The 17,795-nt window shown below is 26.5% G+C and overlaps 1 protein-coding gene across 3 annotated transcripts in view; it reads right to left on the bottom strand.

Moving 5' to 3' along the window:
* Positions 1-491: 491 nt before the first annotated feature.
* The window catches only part of LOC100213514 (protocadherin Fat 4), a 171,266-nt gene continuing 153,962 nt past the window's right edge, over positions 492-17,795 (bottom strand). For all 3 annotated transcript variants that reach the window (XM_065800824.1, XM_065800826.1, XM_065800825.1), the window contains exons 26-29: positions 7,932-8,128; positions 6,428-7,341; positions 5,472-5,925; positions 492-2,157 (exon numbers count right to left, since the gene is read on the bottom strand). In XM_065800824.1, coding sequence (XP_065656896.1) covers positions 563-2,157; positions 5,472-5,925; positions 6,428-7,341; positions 7,932-8,128 — 3,160 coding nt within the window. In that variant the 3' untranslated portion in view covers positions 492-562. The remainder of the gene's footprint in view (positions 2,158-5,471; positions 5,926-6,427; positions 7,342-7,931; positions 8,129-17,795) is intronic.

The following is a 17,795-nucleotide window of genomic DNA, read 5'->3' as shown; positions in this document are numbered from 1 at the left end:
TATTATTGCACACTACCTATAGAACGCGGCACATAAAAGAAATAAATAAATTAGACGATAAATAAACGTACTAAATTTAATTGAATTGTCTAAATGGCGTCTTTTTTACATTCCAAGCCGACTGGGTGTTTTTGATGGGGTCAACAACCATGGGCATTTATCTCGAGCTGGGGAAAAATACAAATATTCAAATTTAGTTTAAAACGATTTATTTTAATAACAATTTTATTTGACTAGAATTTTATTTGAACTAAAAAGTTAGTCGGATAATTTTAGTTAACTAAAAAGTTAGTCGACTAATTTTAGCTTTATATAATCACAATAATTGAACGCTAAGAGATTATTCTATAAAATTAAAAATTTTTAATGATAAAGTGCTGTCCCTTTTCTGCCTTACATTCTCGTTAAATCTACGGCAAATTTTTTAAAAGTATAAGTAATACACTCGGACGAGGTTTACGCATCTTTCTAGTGTAGGCAGTAAAAAAAAATTCATTAAACACGTTTTCATACTAAAAAATAGTTACAAAATTAGCAAAATTTGTTCAAATTTACATCAATCCTAATATTTTTTTGAAATAAGCTCAGTCGGCACTTCAGACATGAATGTTGCATCATCAATAAAAACTTCGTTTTTTTCGTCAAAAACCTTATTTGTTTTGCTTGTATAATCAGGAATAAGATTAGAAGTACTAGCGTTGTGGACCATCATAGATCGCTGAAACATTATAGATGATTGGTTATTTTTATCGTTTGTTTTTAAGCAACGGCGTTGGTAAACAAACACGAAAACAACAGCTAATATAACGACAGCGCAGAAAGTGGAAATAGCTATCAAAAGAGTTCGTCCTTTATTTTCTTGTATTGGTTTATCGTAAGCACTCCAAAAACTTGTAACTTTATAATTGTATTTTTCTAAACGATCAGCAAAATCGTTTTCCGTCATGATTTGAATGGCTTTATCAGCTGGTAGCATTTTTTCGTTGTCGTCTTCTATAACAACGTGAACGTTGGCGTTTAATGGCGTCATTTTTGGCACTACAGGTTTATGCATAAATCCATCAAGTTGTCCGCACTGACTAAAAGCATCATCGCTGGAAAGTAATTGCAAACAAAATCCTTTTACAACGTTAGGTGAAAAGAAGATGGCCGATTTATTGTTACCCGACTTACTAATTGTGCAATCAAGTATAAAAAACACTTTTGATTCATCATTTTCTAAAACGTGATCTGTCACATGTACAATGCAGTGCCCGAAATCCACGACAGAAGTATCTTTTCTTTTCCGTTTTCTATCTGCAGGTACGGACGTGATCATTGTCTTTACTATGCGATTAAGAGAAAGTTCCAAATCGTATTGAGTTTGAAGACTCCAATTCGTAATGGATTTCGATATCAGCGTCATTATGTTAGATTTATTGATGCACCGAAACAGGTTGCTCTCGGAAGGTACGCAAACCTCATTCTTTTCAATACACTTGTTACTTTGGCATGCATTTGAATTATATTGACATCGATGTCCAGACATTCCTTGAGGACAAGCACAGCTAAATGAACCTTCTAGATCAGTGCAATTTCCTTTATAACAAGCATACGAATCCAAAGCGCATTCATTTATGTTTTCTTCGCAAGTTTGACCTTGCCAGGAGGTTGTGCAAACGCATTGAAACCCGGTTTCTGTTATTTCACATACACCTTTGTTTCGGCAAGGATTTTTACTGCAAGCTGTTCGGTTACAAAGTTTTGTTATGTAATCGGTATTTGTAATGTTGGTAACAAATAGCGGTCGATTTAATATAATTTTAGCTTGCTCCTCAAAATCTTCTGAGAAAAAATCAATACACATGTTTTTGATGATTGGTTTTAATATTTTTATATTTAGTGCAACCACGCTTTCCTGATTAATAACGTTTATCTTCACTTTTTCGGACTGAATTTGCCCTTGGTTGTTTGTAATATTACAAAAATAAGTTGCAGAATCCGCCAGTGTTGTTGATTCCAAAACAAATTCATCTTTAATTGCATGTTTTATCGGTATATCGTTTTTAAACCATTGATATGTTGGAGTTGGAATTGCGGTAGCTTTGACTGTTAAAATAGCAGTCTCCCTTTCGTTTACAACAACGTTGGTAGGTTGTTTCAGAATGGACGGTTTTTCTACATTACAAATTTAATTAATATATTACAAAGAAACCAATGAGAATAAAGTTCATAGATAAACAACATTAAAAAAAATTACAACTAATGATAAATTTCTTACTAACAACGGTCTTGTTTAAAGCGGTTAACGATTAATGGTTAAATGGTTATCGAGAAACAGTTAAATGGTTTAACGCTTTTATATTAAAACATACCAAACGAAAAAAAGAAAAAAGACTATACCCTCAAAAGTTTGGGATTTGTTCCGTAAGAAAAAAGACTTATTTGAAAATCTTTCAATCTTTTTACCAGAAATCTTTTGTATTTTTATTACTTTTCTGTTTTTGTTATTATTGTTATGAAAAAAAGTTTTTTTTTAAAATAACAATATAGAATAAAGATCCTCTCCCGAGCATTAAGCACAGTATGCATTAATCATTTTTAATGAAATATGTTGTCGCTGAAGTTATTTTGATATCGACGATCGAAGTTAGATAATTAGTAAACTTAAAAAGAATTTTTCTTTATTCATGCTAATTTTATATTCGACTTGTAATTGTAAATTTTAACGATAAGATAATTATTTGTATTACTTACTCAGTGACAAATTAGAGAAGCTCATTAAAAAATACACTAAAATTAGAGAAGCTCATTAAGAAATACACTAAAATTGGAGAAGTTTATTAAAATATACACTAAAATTAGAGAAGTTCATTAAGAAATACACTGAAATACTAAAAATGAAAATACTTAAAAATAGAACACATAACACTCTAGTAGAGTAATTAAAGTCAGAATTAAATAATATTTTAAAATTTTTAAAAATTTAATATTTTGATCATAAAATAAGAGTAACTAATAATGATCTAGAAGTTAGTAAAAATGATCCGGAATTCTTTCAAGACCAAATAAAGTATAAAAAAATATTTATGAAGGAAAAAGATAATGCAGAGTTCACAAAATGGAATAAAAATGACTTGACTCAGATTTTTAGCTAAAGAATAATAAAAATAAAAAGTACTTCAGAGAGTTTATAAGAACCAGCAATATTCTATGTGGTGAAATTTTAGATTTAATACACTCGACAGCGACAACATTTTGCCAGATGATGTATATAACAATGAGGATGACGACAACATTTTAACAGATGATGTAAATGACAATGAGGATGACAACAACATTTTAACAGATGATGTATATGACAATGAGGATGATGACAACATTTTAACAGATGATGTAAATGACAATGAGGATGACAACAACATTTTAACAGATGACAATATGACAATTTGGAAATAAAAATTGTGAACTTTTATTACTTTATTATTAAAAATGTTTTTTTTTATTTTATTAACAATCATTTATTATTTTATTAACAATTTTTTTTATTTATTATTTTTATTAACAATCAAATATATTTTTAATTTTTATAACAGATTTAATTCTATTTAATTTTAATATTAAGACATACTTAATTAACAATAAACTTATATAAAAACGAATTTTGATAAATATTTTCAAAGATTAAAGTAAACTAACAATATAATCAAAGAGGTTACCCTTAATGAGCTTATTGAAGCAACATCAATTGTGGCAGCAAGATGTATTAATGGAAAACAACCACAGATCGAAATTGTGTCAGCTATTCTTGTTAAATCAAGCTATTATATTTTTTAATGAAATGAAAGTATCTAGATTTTCTGTTCACAAAAAAAAAAACGGTTCCAGACAACTTTTCCAGAAAAAACTAAAAGGTAGTTAACGACATCTATGGAACACTTTAAACAATGTTGCAAAAATGAATTGAGATGACTGAGACATTGATTTTGTGTTAAAAATCTTTTGCAAACAATGCTCTTTGTTTCTGCTCTAAGGTTCTGCTTAAAAATACATTTGCAAGAGGTAATTATAGGAAACTTTGATAGCTTGTTTGTTATTATTTTAGTGAAAATTCATTTTTAATTTAAAAATTCTGGCGCTTGTCTTAAGGCAAGTTTTATGGCTGAGGGACCTTCCACATTGAAAATGACAAAAAATGTTGTTAAAGTTAAGTCAAAAAAAAGAAAACGAGGAACAGAAGTTTTTTAAAACTATTTTTTATGCACCATGGTTTTTAAAAACTTTTTAGTCTTTAAGGGCTTTTTTATACACATTTTTTTAACTATTTTCCTATGCACATAACATTATGATACATTTCCTCTCTATATATTGTGTGTTACTTTATTAATTATGTGAAATATATTTCTAAGTTATGTTTTTCATATTAAGTGAAGATAAACCACTTTGGTAATAAATGAGCGTAAAATTAACTGTAAAAAAAATTAAAAAGTTTGTTGAATTTCTAACTTTACATTTAAAAAAAATTAATAACTTCAATTGAATAATTTTTTTTGAGTTCGAACTTTATCAACAAAATCTCTTAGTTTTAAGGGTACAGTCTTTTGAATTTCAGATTTTCATCATTTTTCAGTCACCCTATTGTAAATATATATGACTTATATATTTGTCTTTGAATAAGAGTTGTTTTAATTCAATTAATTACTTTAAATAATAATAAAAGATATTTAAAAAAATTATTTAACATACATTCGGGTCACAAATTAATAGTTTTAATATTAGGTTCAGTTCGAGAAAATTTCAAGCATAGTGATATTGTCTCTTATCTTACAACACCGCTCAAGTTGAAAATTAGCGGTTTTTATATTTTAATGTCTATCGATAGAGCTGCTCATTGCGCATCTAACATGATATAGGTTTCATTAAAATTTACTGAAATCTATATCATGTGATCAGTGATCATGTGACCAGTGATCATGTGACCAGTGATCATGTGACCAGTGATCATGTGATCAGTGGTTAGATGCGCAATAAGCAGCTCCATTGATAGGCATTAAAATGTAAAAGCCGCTAACGATATACTGAGATTTAAATGTTTAATATCATATATGAGTAATTATTACTTTAAATATTTGCCAAAGGAGGCTAGGTCTCTTTTTGAAAAGGCAACTTTTTAAATTTATTCTTTTTAAATCTATTCTTATTGCAAATAATTAAACTCTTATTATTATATATGAATTTAATTCTTATTATTATTAAATTTACATAATATTTTATATAAATATTTTATATATACATATATATATATACATACACATATATATATATATATATATATATATATATATATATATATATATATATATATATATATATATATATATATATATATATATATATATATGTATATATATATATATAGTTCTTTTCTTAACTTAATTTCTCAATAGAACATATAAGAAAATTCGATTTACAGAACTTAAAACAATTCTCACCATGTATTAACAGTTTCGTCACACTTGACTGAATAACTCCTGGTTTACTTGATGCAATGCATACATAGGATCCTTCGTAATCAAGATTTACTGATGGCAATGTTATATTACCCTCATTAGACCATCCAGAAATAACACTTCCGTCCTTTGACCATCGATAGATTACAGGAGAATTACCAATTGCGATGCATGACAAAGAAACTGGATTGTTTACCAAAACTACAATCTCAGATTGTGAATTCTGATTTTGCACAGAGCATAAACTGCTTACTTTCAAAAGACCAACTTCAGTGATAGAAAAATACATAGCATCACATATAATAGTGTTGATAACAATAAAAGTGGCATTGCTTGATAAAGGTTTATCACCCTTATCTGAGGCACCTACTATCACATGGTTCTGAACTTGATTAGAAACAACTTTCTGGTCAATTCGTATTATACTAAATTCAATCTAAAAAAAATAATTTATGGGAACTTTTTTTGTCTATTCAGGTCAAATGAAGATAAAACTAATGATTTAAAATATTTAACCGTAGATATGTTATGACAAAATTGCACTAGCTAGCTAAAAATAGAGAGACAAGCAAAAAAAAAACTAAAAAGCAAAAGTTTAAAGAAAAAACAAAACTCATTATTATTTATAATTATTAATTGATAATTCTAATAACAATCCTCAAAGCACAATAAAAATGTTTTCCCTAATAATTTTTTTCAAATATTTTTAAACTTTTAAATGAAATAATTTTTAATTTAACATAATGATAATGTTGAAATAAGGAATTAAACTAAAAAAACATTTTTCTTTAGATTGAGGTCAACAATTAGCTATTCAACAACAACAACTAGCCATTCAACTTATAAAAATTTATAAAAAGTAATAACTTATTAGCAATATACTAACTTCCAAGTATTAAGAAAAAAAAACTAATGTAAAAAAAATAAACCATGCCTACCTCTCCACCTTTTCCTAAATCATTATCAGTTGCATTCACAACAACGATATCTGTTGTGAGAACATTTTCGTAATAGATTTTTTTCTCAACATTTAAAATTATAGGTGCATTATCATTTATATCAGTTACAGTAATATAGACATTTGCTACTGTGTAATTATTTTTTAATTCTCCTTCTTCACTCACATTGTCACTTTCAGTATACCCACATGATGTAGAGCCTGCTTTTATTAAAAGGTGATATACTTCTGAAAACTCACGATCTACTTTATCTGAATTTTCCACAGTAATCCAACCTGAAACAGAGTCTATTTTAAATGCCCCACGATCATTGCTCTCTAGGATGCCATAATTCAAGTCAGCATTTACTTCAATATCTTTGTCAGTAGCTGTCACTTGCAAAATGGATGTTCCATATGGTAGATTTTCTAAAACTGTTTCTTTATAATAAGACGAGGTAAATACTGGACAGTTGTCGTCCATATCTAAAACATCCACAATTAAAAAAGCTTCTGTGTGCAGTGACGGATTCCCTTCGTCTCTGGCAACAACTGTAATATTATATTGACTTATTTCTTCACGATCTAGTGCTCGAAGAACTTTGACTTGCCCAGTTATAGAATCAATCGAAAATAGGTCATGTTGAAGAGAGTACAATATCTGTGCATTACTGCCAATATCTTGATCTGTTGCTTGAAGCTTCACTAAATCACTTATTCCATTAACGTTCTCTTGTATCTCTGCATGCAATCCATCCTCATTAAAAATTGGATAATTGTCATTGACATCTAAAATTTTGATAGGAACAGTAATAAAATTTTCAAGAGGTATGTCTCCATTATCATGTGCAAAAATTGTTAAATTATAAATGTCTTTTGTTTCCCGATCCAAACTTTTTCTTAAGGAAACTGAACCTGTAAAAAAATTAGTCATTAATATTTTTTAAAATAATAAGTCTATATTAACAAATATTACAGCATGAACTATAACGCTAGAACAAAAGAAAGAACAACACTAAAACACAAAAAACAACACTAGAGCACAAGAATGTGCCATAAAAGTGAAAAAGAACAACAACAAAAAAAGACTTAAAGAAGAGAAAAGGTTCTGCTTCATATTTTACGCAACTCATTCATATAGGAATCCAAAATAGTAATGATTATGCTAAGTTATAACTATGTTATTATTATTAGTTAAAATTATGGTTATAATTATGCTAAGTTATGCAAAATTAATCCTCAAGTTTAAGCAATATATGAATTACTAAAAAATAGCTGATAATCCACACAAAAATTTTTTTTTTAAATCTAATTTCTTACATAAATGGTCCAATAAAGTAAAGATATTCTCACTTATTAAAATGTATGTGTATATATATATATATATATATATATATATATATATATATATATATATATATATATATATATATATATATATATATATATATATATATATATATATATATATATATATACTAAAAGATAATAAAAAGAGAACAAACCTGAAGATGAAATTTGAAACATTGAGTTGTCTTTAATATAATAGTTTATAACAGCATTCTGTCCTATGTCATTGTCAGAGGCTTCCATAACAAAAATTTGAGTATTAATTGGATAATCTTCAAGAATATATGGAGATGGATTTGTAATCCACATCGGAGCATTGTCATTCTCATCTTCAATATTTAGAACTATTACCCTATAATAATCATACACACACTATATATGTATATATATATATATATATATATATATATATATATATATATATATATATATATATATATATATATATATATATATATATATATATATGTATATATATATATGTATATATATGAGCAACTTAATGCTCATTTGTGCATGTTTGCACAGAATTCACGGCAGCCATTAAACCTAAAAGTTAATGGCAAGAAAGAGTCTCATCACTTTTTTATAAGGACGTATGTAAATATGTGAATATGTAACTTATGTAATTTGAGTACTTTAAATAAATGCAACTATACTGCATAGAAATTTATAAAAGAAATATTTAAAAGCCATAATATTTTCTCAAAAAGCAACACAATTATAAAAATTATATTTAAATAAATTACAATAAAATACAGTTTTATTATTAATAGAGATGTAATATACAAATGCAAACAACAATGTTCAATATGTATATGCAATATTCAAATGTAAAAAATCCACTTATATACCGTTATGTACAAACATATGTAAGTGTAAACATGAGTAATACTGACAGTAGATAGGTTGAGTTTATGGATTGTATATTTAAGCAGTGCAGTACCCAGACATAATTCGATACAGTTAGACCGGTATGGATGCCCCAACTAATGCGTCCAAATAAATTATTTTTTTACAACAATTAATTTCATGTAAATAAACGCAGCATAAACATTATCAAAAAACATTTTAAATATTTCAAATGATTAAACATTTTGTTAAACTTAAATTGCTGAACGTATAGGTGAAATTGCCATTTTGTTTGTATGCATACTTTATAACATTTTATAACTATATATTAATAACTTTATAAACTCACTGAAGAGGAAATGAGGGGGGGGGGGGCATTGGCAAACTTTTTTTCTTAATGCCCTTTTTTTGTTTTAGGACTGGTACTGCCCAAACTATCACTGGGTACCACACTGATTTAAGTATTGTATATGTATAATATAAGAAAACTTGGAAAAATTTTCTAACAATTAAAGGTCTCTTTGCGTAAAGGGATCCCAAAAAAGAGTTTTAGTAAATGACGTCATTGTAGAATTTTTTTTTCTTATGAATCAATATTATGTTTTTGTTTTATTTGTTTTTTAAAAAAAGCGTTTATTATTAATCTTATGACTTTCCTATAAACTTTTTTAAGAAGCTAAACAAAAAAATGTCTTTTTATAGAGTCCGCGAGAACCAAATAAATTTAAGATTTTTATATTAAAATATAATAAATAAATATTCAGAAAAGACGTTGATCACCTTTTTATATATTCTGAATCTTTTTTCTTTTTATGTAAACAATGTGAACTTTTTTTAAAAGCCATTCATCACTACGACGTTTTTGTTCTCGTATCGAAATTACATTTTACAAATTCTTAAACTTTAAATTAATAAAGAATTTTAGTAAACGACATCATTTATTAGAGATATTTGCTGAATTCTTAAATTTTTAGTCAAAAAATATTTCTAGACTTTACACTTAACAAATTTACAGACAGCTTATTAATTAAAGCAATAATTAATGTTTTATGGCAGTAATTCAAGACGGATGGCGATTAAAATTCTTAATGAGTCAAAGTGCACGTTAAAAAACATATTGTATTTAATACTTCCCAATTTATGTTGTATTTGGTAAGTATTTTATATTAACCTGTCTCTTAAAATTACAAATCAAAAAACTACCAAAATTGACAATAAAAGGTTTTTCATTAAACGATTTCAACTTTAAAATTGACTCAATAATGCTACACTTTTTTGCAATCTTGACCAATAATTGTTCAATTTAAAAAATAAAATAAAATAAGCAATACATGTTTTACAGAATAAATTTCATTAAATATATTCTTGCACGATTAAATAAGAATTTCAAGAATATCTGTACCCGATTAAAAGTTTAGCAAATAAATGCTGTTAATTAAACTTTCATAAGATTAACTTTTTTGCTACCAGCTGCTTTAACAAAAATCTTTACGCTAAGAACGCACATTTTTTTGAATAAACTTGGAAGGCATAACTTTGACAACTAATCAAAACTCGAATAATAAATCTCTTTAAAAGCATAACAAACTATATATCAATAGAAACAAAACCAATGAACTTTTTAATTAAATAAGTTTTTAACACGCATTATTAAACAATAAGAAATGCTAAGTGGTTAAAACCATTGTTTTATAAATAGCAATTAAAACATCAAGTCCAAAACAAAACTCATTTAATGTATAAAAAGTTTTTTAAGACAAAAAAAAGATGCTTTTAATTACTTAGCTAAATATTTATACAGCTCTATGTGTTAAATTTTACAGTGTTAACGCTGCTTTATTTTAAAACTAAATTTAAAGATTTTTTTAATCAATGATTACTCAAGGTTTATTAACTTTGTTAAGTGATAACTTTTTATAATAACACAATATGGCTATTATTTGTTCTTGATTATGTAGAGAATTAATTAAACCTTAAGAACAAACAAATTATGTGTCTAGAGTGAAAATTTATGTTCAAAACAATATAAGTTGTGTAGCATACTCGAAAGCTGCTACCAGCGGCTTGCGGTTAAAATTTGAACAAATCAAAAGCTGCTGTCAGTGGCTTGCAGTAGTGTTAAATAATATAAAATAGTTTTTTTAACAGAACCTTAATCTTAAATATGAACATGCTAATTTAATAGTAGTAGTAGTAAGAGTGTCGTTTCGCTTTCGTTTTTAAAGTAGTTTCCAGACTTTTCTAAACGCATTTCTTTACTCCACGCGGTCTTTCGAGAAAGGTCTGCAAGCCGATTAGAGCTGATAAATTTTTAGTTTCAAGAGGAATTGATGTTGTTTATTGCTTAAAAATTAAAACTTGTTTAAAAACTTAAAAAATTAAAACTTTTTTGTTGTTGGTTGTTTTTATTTTGATAGCCTGTTTCCCTTTTTTTTAGAAGAAGTTAAAACTAAAATGGCTGATAAAATAATTTGTGTTAGTACAATGTTTCTTATTTAGTAAAGTGTTTCAGTTTTGTGTTTAGTCTTTTTAGAACATTTTAAGCAAGTATTGTTCTATTTTTTAGAGCAATTAATAGGAGCTGAAGGCCTTTTTAGTAAGTTCAAGTTTATTTATAGTATATAGTAGTTTATTTATAGTTTATATTAGTTCAAGTTTATTTATAGTTTATATTAGTAAGTTTATTTATAGATTTTAGGATTATTGTTTGTAGAACGATTAATAAGAATAAAAATTTTTTTTAGACAGGCAAGCTGACAGCAACTTAAGTAAGTTTTATCATTTAGATTTTATTTGATTACAAATTCCACAAATGTTGCATTAGCAATTTTGTTGTATGCAATTTTATCCCAACTTTTATTTTTAGACAGACAGAAATAACTCAGTAAGGACTTAGATTTTGTAGATTTAAGGGCTTTATTTTAATATTCTTTTAAATCATTGAATATGTTTTATATATTTTAATAAATTTTGTCATTTAGGTGTGGTACCAGCAAATAGTAATGTCTTTTATTTTATTTTAAAAAGAATCAATAAATATTGTTTATTTAAATATAATCATCAGGATTAAAGAAAATAGCTTTTTTATCTAATATTTTTTTATTTAGTTACAACTTCATTTGCATCAGACACTACAGGTAACTTAGTTCATTTATTTTGAATTACTTGAATTACATTTGTTACTTAAATTTTCAACCATTGTTTTTTTCAACATCGTCAGGATTATATAAATAAGCTTTTTATTTGATGACTCAATTTATTTTAGTTGCTTCTGGATCAACAAAAAGTAATTGTAACTCATTAATTCATTTTTTATTATAGATAAATATTGATAGAAAAAAGTAAGTTGGAAATTTTTGTAGATTTAAGAGCAGTACACTTTTTTTTAAAGATTCTTTCCATTTTTGGATTAAATCCACTATCACTATGTTTGTTCTATTTTTATATAAAGTACTTTATTAATTTTTGTCATTTTAAAGTTTGTTACTTTTCTGTTTTTTATTTAATAAAACAACAGGCAATAAATATCTTTTTCATTTAGCTTCGTCGACTTCATTATCCGGTAACTGAATAATTTTCTTTTGGTAGTTTATAATAGTGTGTTAATTTTTTTAGATAGCAATGAAGTATTAAGTAAGTTAGCTTTTATTACATAGATTTTCTTTTTCACTTTTTTTTAAAAAATAAATTAAATTTAAAATGTTTTTTCTATTTTAGATCTGAAGCAACAGCTTGGTGAGCAAGAATATATTGTATATATTTACCAATAAAATAAAGATATATATTTTTAATTGTTGGTTATATATGAACATCTTCAAATGTTAATATAATTAATATATATATATATATATATATATATATATATATATATATATATATATATTTTTTTTTTTTTTTTTTCAATGTTGACATCTTCAATAGATTGTATTTGAAAAATAATTTTTAAAAAAACTTCTTTTTATGGATTAACTTCTATTTGTTAAAAGTAATAAATAAACTAGGACGTTTTACCAAAAAAGAATATAAAAATATCTACCCAAGTGACGCCATGCCACCACGTTTTTATGGAGTAATTAAAGCCCATAAGCCTGAAAAAGGTTACCCAATGAGGTTAATTGTAAGCACCATTGGTACACCTACATATAACATCTCTAAATATTTATTCAATTTGGTACAACCCACTCTAAACATAAATGAAACGCGTTTAAAAAATTCTCAACAATTTGTGGATACAGCAAAATTATGGGAAATTGATAAGAATGAAGTTCAGGTCTCCTTTGATGTTGTGAATTTGTACCCTTCGGTCCCGATTAAAAAAGCAATCATTATACTAGTTGAACGATTAAGAAACAACCTGAACTTTACATCTAAGTTAACTTTTGAAGAGATCAGATCACTTTTAGAACTTTGTCTTTCTCATTGCTATTTTTTATATGAAAATGATATTCACAAGCTTGAAAACTCCGGACCAATTGGGTTAGCTCTTATGGTGGTAGTTGCTGAGTGTTTTTTACAACATCATGAAAGTAATGCTCTTTCATTGGCGCTTAACAACAACATCCATGTGAAATCATTTAAAAGAGATTTCAACGATATTCATTCAAGGTTCCAAGTAGAAGAAGATGCGCAAAAGTTTTTAGATCTACTTAACAAAAACAAAAGTATTCAATACACAATGGAATCTGCCGACTTAACCAATACATTAAACTATCTTGATGTTTCAGTTACCAACAATAAAACCGGTACATATAGTTTTAAAATACATCACAAAGAGGCAATCACAAACGTTCAAATTAAACCGAACTCATGCCATGACCCTAAAATTATCAATGGTTTCTTTATTGGTTTTGTCCATAGAGCACTATGTTTGTGCACAATAAATAACATTGATAATGAGCTGTCGTTTCTTATTGATGTATTTGTAGAAAACGGCTATAAGAGGAATAGTCTGGAAAAACTAGTTAAGTGTGCGAAAAAAAGTGCTAACAACAAAAAAAATCTCACAAAAAATCAATATTTTCTAATGTCTCCTAAAAGAATTGTGTCTTTACCCTGGATCCCTGGAATCAGTCCTAAGTTACGAAGAGTTTTTAAAAAAGCAGGATACACACCAGTGTTCAAGTCTCCAAAAAATCTCCAAAGTCTACTTAGTTCTAAAAATAAACCTACACTACCAGTTAATTCCTATCCCGGTGTTTACAAATTAGAGTGCTCTTGTGACAAATGTTATGTTGGTGAAACCGGACTGAAGATATCGTCTCGGATATGCCAGCATCAAACAAGTGCACAACAAGGTAAAGGGAAAAATTCAGCTGTAGCTGAACATTCCAAAATTTGCCAATGAAATTTCCACTGAAATGGTCGCAATACAATAAAAATAGAAATAAATAGTTTTAATAGGAAAGTTAGGGAAGCGTTGGAAATACAAAACAACGAAAGTATCTTTCGCGACAATGGTCTTAACTGGGATGATGGCGATTATGTGATGACATCATTTTGGAAACCTATGTTATAACTTCTACGTCACAAAAAACTCTCTTAAAAAACTCTCAAAAAGAAGCTCTTATAAAGAACATTGTTTCGTAAATTTAGACGGTTTTGTATATTATTATATTTTATAACGGTTTTTAATATACTTGATAACGAGGGTATCTACATTCCCGCAAAATATTGTAAAAATAAATATATTTTTAACAAATAGAAGTTAATCCATAAAAAAAAGTTTTTTAAAAAATTATATATATATATATATATATATATATATATATATATATATATATATATATATATATATATATATATATATATATATACATATATATACACACACACACACACACACATATATATATATATATATATATATATATATATATATATATATATATATATATATATATATATATATATATTAAAAATTAGACTAGACTGTTAAAATAAAAATTAGCCTATTAATATTTAGAATCTTTAATTGTTGGTTAAGTTTCTTTTTTTCTTTTTTTTAGTTCTCATTCAAAGGCGAGTTGGTAAGTGAGGCATACTGTTCTTAATTTAGTTTAAAGTATTAATATTTTGATAAAGTCTTCACAACTTTTTTTTTTATTTAACTGTTTTTTAATTTTTCTTACTTATGTAGATGTACTTATGTTATGTACTTATATACATGTACTTATGTAAAAAAATTCAAATGTTCATATATTTACAAATTTTTTCCATCTAGATGAGTTGTCAAATGGCAAAGGTAAGATTTCATTGAAAATGTCTTTTGTATGTGTTTTTATTTGCCTTTTAGCAAGCAAGAAGAATGTTTAGGCCTATGTTTTTTTTTTGTTTAGATAAAACACCAAACGGTAATTTTAAGTTCTCAATTGCTATAATATTTGCTTGATAATAAGTATTACATTTTCTTAATTATAATTTCGCTCCTTCAGTTAAAATTAAAATTTTAAAATTCAGTTAAAAAAAATATATCAATTTTTATTTTTATTTTTAGAGGTTACGAATGAAGATTATAAAGTCTTTCGACAAAAAAAGCCTGGACCTTTGACCCAAAGGTCATTTCAGAGGTGGGCTCAGTATGGGGGGTCTGACCACCCACCATTTAATGGGGTGGCCATTACCCCTCATACAGGGGTCGAAGGTCTGACGGAATAATTAAAAAATGTCTACAATTTAAAAAAATGTTAATTGTAGACATGAAAGTTTTTGTTTGTAAATATATATTTGTTTTTTGTAAATAAATTTTGCTTTTTCTTTCGTGTACAGTACAATGTGCCTGTGTGTATATATATATATATAAATTTTTTGTTTGTTTGTTTATAAATAATTTTTGCTCTCCTTCTACAGTAAGTGTAGGATAGATTAAGGTAATATGAGCACCTTAAGCGGAAATTAGAATATTTTCATAAATAACTATGCTGGATCCAAAGTTTTTGCAAATAATCCATTTTTAGGGATCCCTATTCATGATTTACTTAGATATTTGCTACTTTTTTAAAGCACAAAGGTTTTATAAAAGTAGCAAAAGTGCTCATATTATCCACATTACTTGGTAATATGAGCACTTTCAATTAGCTCAAAAAAATAACATTAAATTTAAAAATACCAACCTGACAATTAGAAAAATTTTTTTTTTATCAAAAACATAATTTAATTTTTTGACATAAACTTAAATAAAAAAAAAAATTAAATTTAAAAAAGAGCTTAATATCTCCTACTTCTGTTTTTTAAATATATTTTGAGTTGTGTAATTTATGGATGATCCCTTACTGTTATATATTTAATGTCTGTTGTTCTTGCTGGCCATTTATAGTGTTATGTATATAGAAAACATGTCTGTTAATATTTACTGCAATGTGATCCTGCAAATATCTTAAGCTATTTGCTAATGCTTTGCGTAATTGTTGTGATGTTATTGTTGTAATGTTTTGTGTTGATAGACAGCTTGGCTTACCTTCCCATTAGTGTCTATCATTAAAAATGATTACAGGTAGTTTCACTAACTGCTTTTAATCATTCACTTAAAGCCAAGATAACATTTAACATTACTACAGTACAATTTTTGTATCTCATAATTTTTTCATCTTTAGTGTTATTAATAATTTTGCTCTTTGAATGAGATTAGTTAAATGAGTTGGCTTTTCATTAAAAAATATTGATTTCAAAATTGAACACCATTGTCAAAATGCTCAGGGTTAAGTAGTTTTTAAAAATCCGGTTTTTCTTTTGTTCTTTTTTAATTTTTACCAATTTACTTTTCTATAACTTCCTAGTAATATGGAACCACGTAAATTTTTAAATATATGTTTAATCATCGTCCCTATCAATAGTAATTATTTTAATATGGTTTCCTTTACAATAGACTATGCTTGGCTCCTCGGTGCAGTAGATGGCAGCTGATATAACTGATTTTGAAAAGTGCCTTCAACGTTAATTGTTTTTTAAGAAAAATGTGTTTTATAAAGGGTTTTTTTTATAAATATACTTTTGTTACATATTTAATTATATATCATGTAAATAAATTTATTTAAAAAAAAAAAGTAAACACAAGTTTAAATATACTTTTTACAACTGTTTTATATGGTTTTAACATCTGTTTTATAATCTTTTCAGCTCATTATGCCGGGTGAACAAAAAAAAGCAACTGCTTTTACTCAGCGCTTTTAGACTAATTGGTCACCTTTATGTGAATACATTTATTGATTTTGCTCAAACTTGTATTCACGTAAGCGTGACCAATTACTTCAAAAATGTAGAGTAAAAACAATTGCATTCTTGAACAAAAGAATTTCTTTTCATACAAGTTTACAAATGTATATTAATAAGATAATTAATATTATCTTACTGTTCCAAGCTATTAATGCTTAAGTTAAATAATAAAAAAAAAATTATTTAAAAATTTATAAGGATATAGTCATTAACTTTTTCTCACAATTCCACCCCACTCCTCTTTGATAGTTTTGTTTGCTGAAATTTATGTCAGAATTTAGTAATCTGCAAAAACCGGTATTAAAAACAGCTTAATTAAAAGATCAAAGTTTATTGCAGATAAGTTGCTACAAGAAAAATCAAATAGAGTTAACTTATTTGGTATAACTAGCTCTCCATAATCCATTTTCTGTGTACTCTTCTGCTTTGAAAATAATTATAGTTTTAATGAGAGGGTTGTAGTTTTATTATAACCTTAAATTTCGAAAAACACTGAGAGAAATGTCAGGCAATTGTCATCTATGTTAGAGATAGTTTTGTTTTGTGTTTATGTAATCAATTAGGAAAATCTGCACATTTAACTCAGTAAAGAGACAATTTTCTTTCTTAAAGTAGAAATACCTTAATTTCAGACTTCTTTCGAAATAAATAAATAGCGCGAAGGTTCTGACAAGTCTAAGTATTTTTTAATTGCTCTAAGAGCAATACTTAAATTTATTTTTCTACCATTTACTAAAAAAAAATTGAAACAAATAAGTATAGAACTGGTCTGCGTGGAATTGACTTATCAAAACTCTTAATTAACAGGTCAAATTAACAACAAATTAACAGGTCGGCTATTGTATACATACTCATTAATAATCAGTCACTTTGCACTTGTTCATGTTAGTATTTATTGCAAAATATCTTCAGACCAAATTAAAAATTATAGAAAATTTGCAAAAAGAGAAGTTACAAAA

Source organism: Hydra vulgaris, chromosome 07, assembly GCF_038396675.1.
Source record: "Hydra vulgaris chromosome 07, alternate assembly HydraT2T_AEP".
Classification (NCBI taxonomy): domain Eukaryota; kingdom Metazoa; phylum Cnidaria; class Hydrozoa; order Anthoathecata; family Hydridae; genus Hydra; species Hydra vulgaris.
This window is presented reverse-complemented; position numbering and strand designations above follow the sequence as displayed.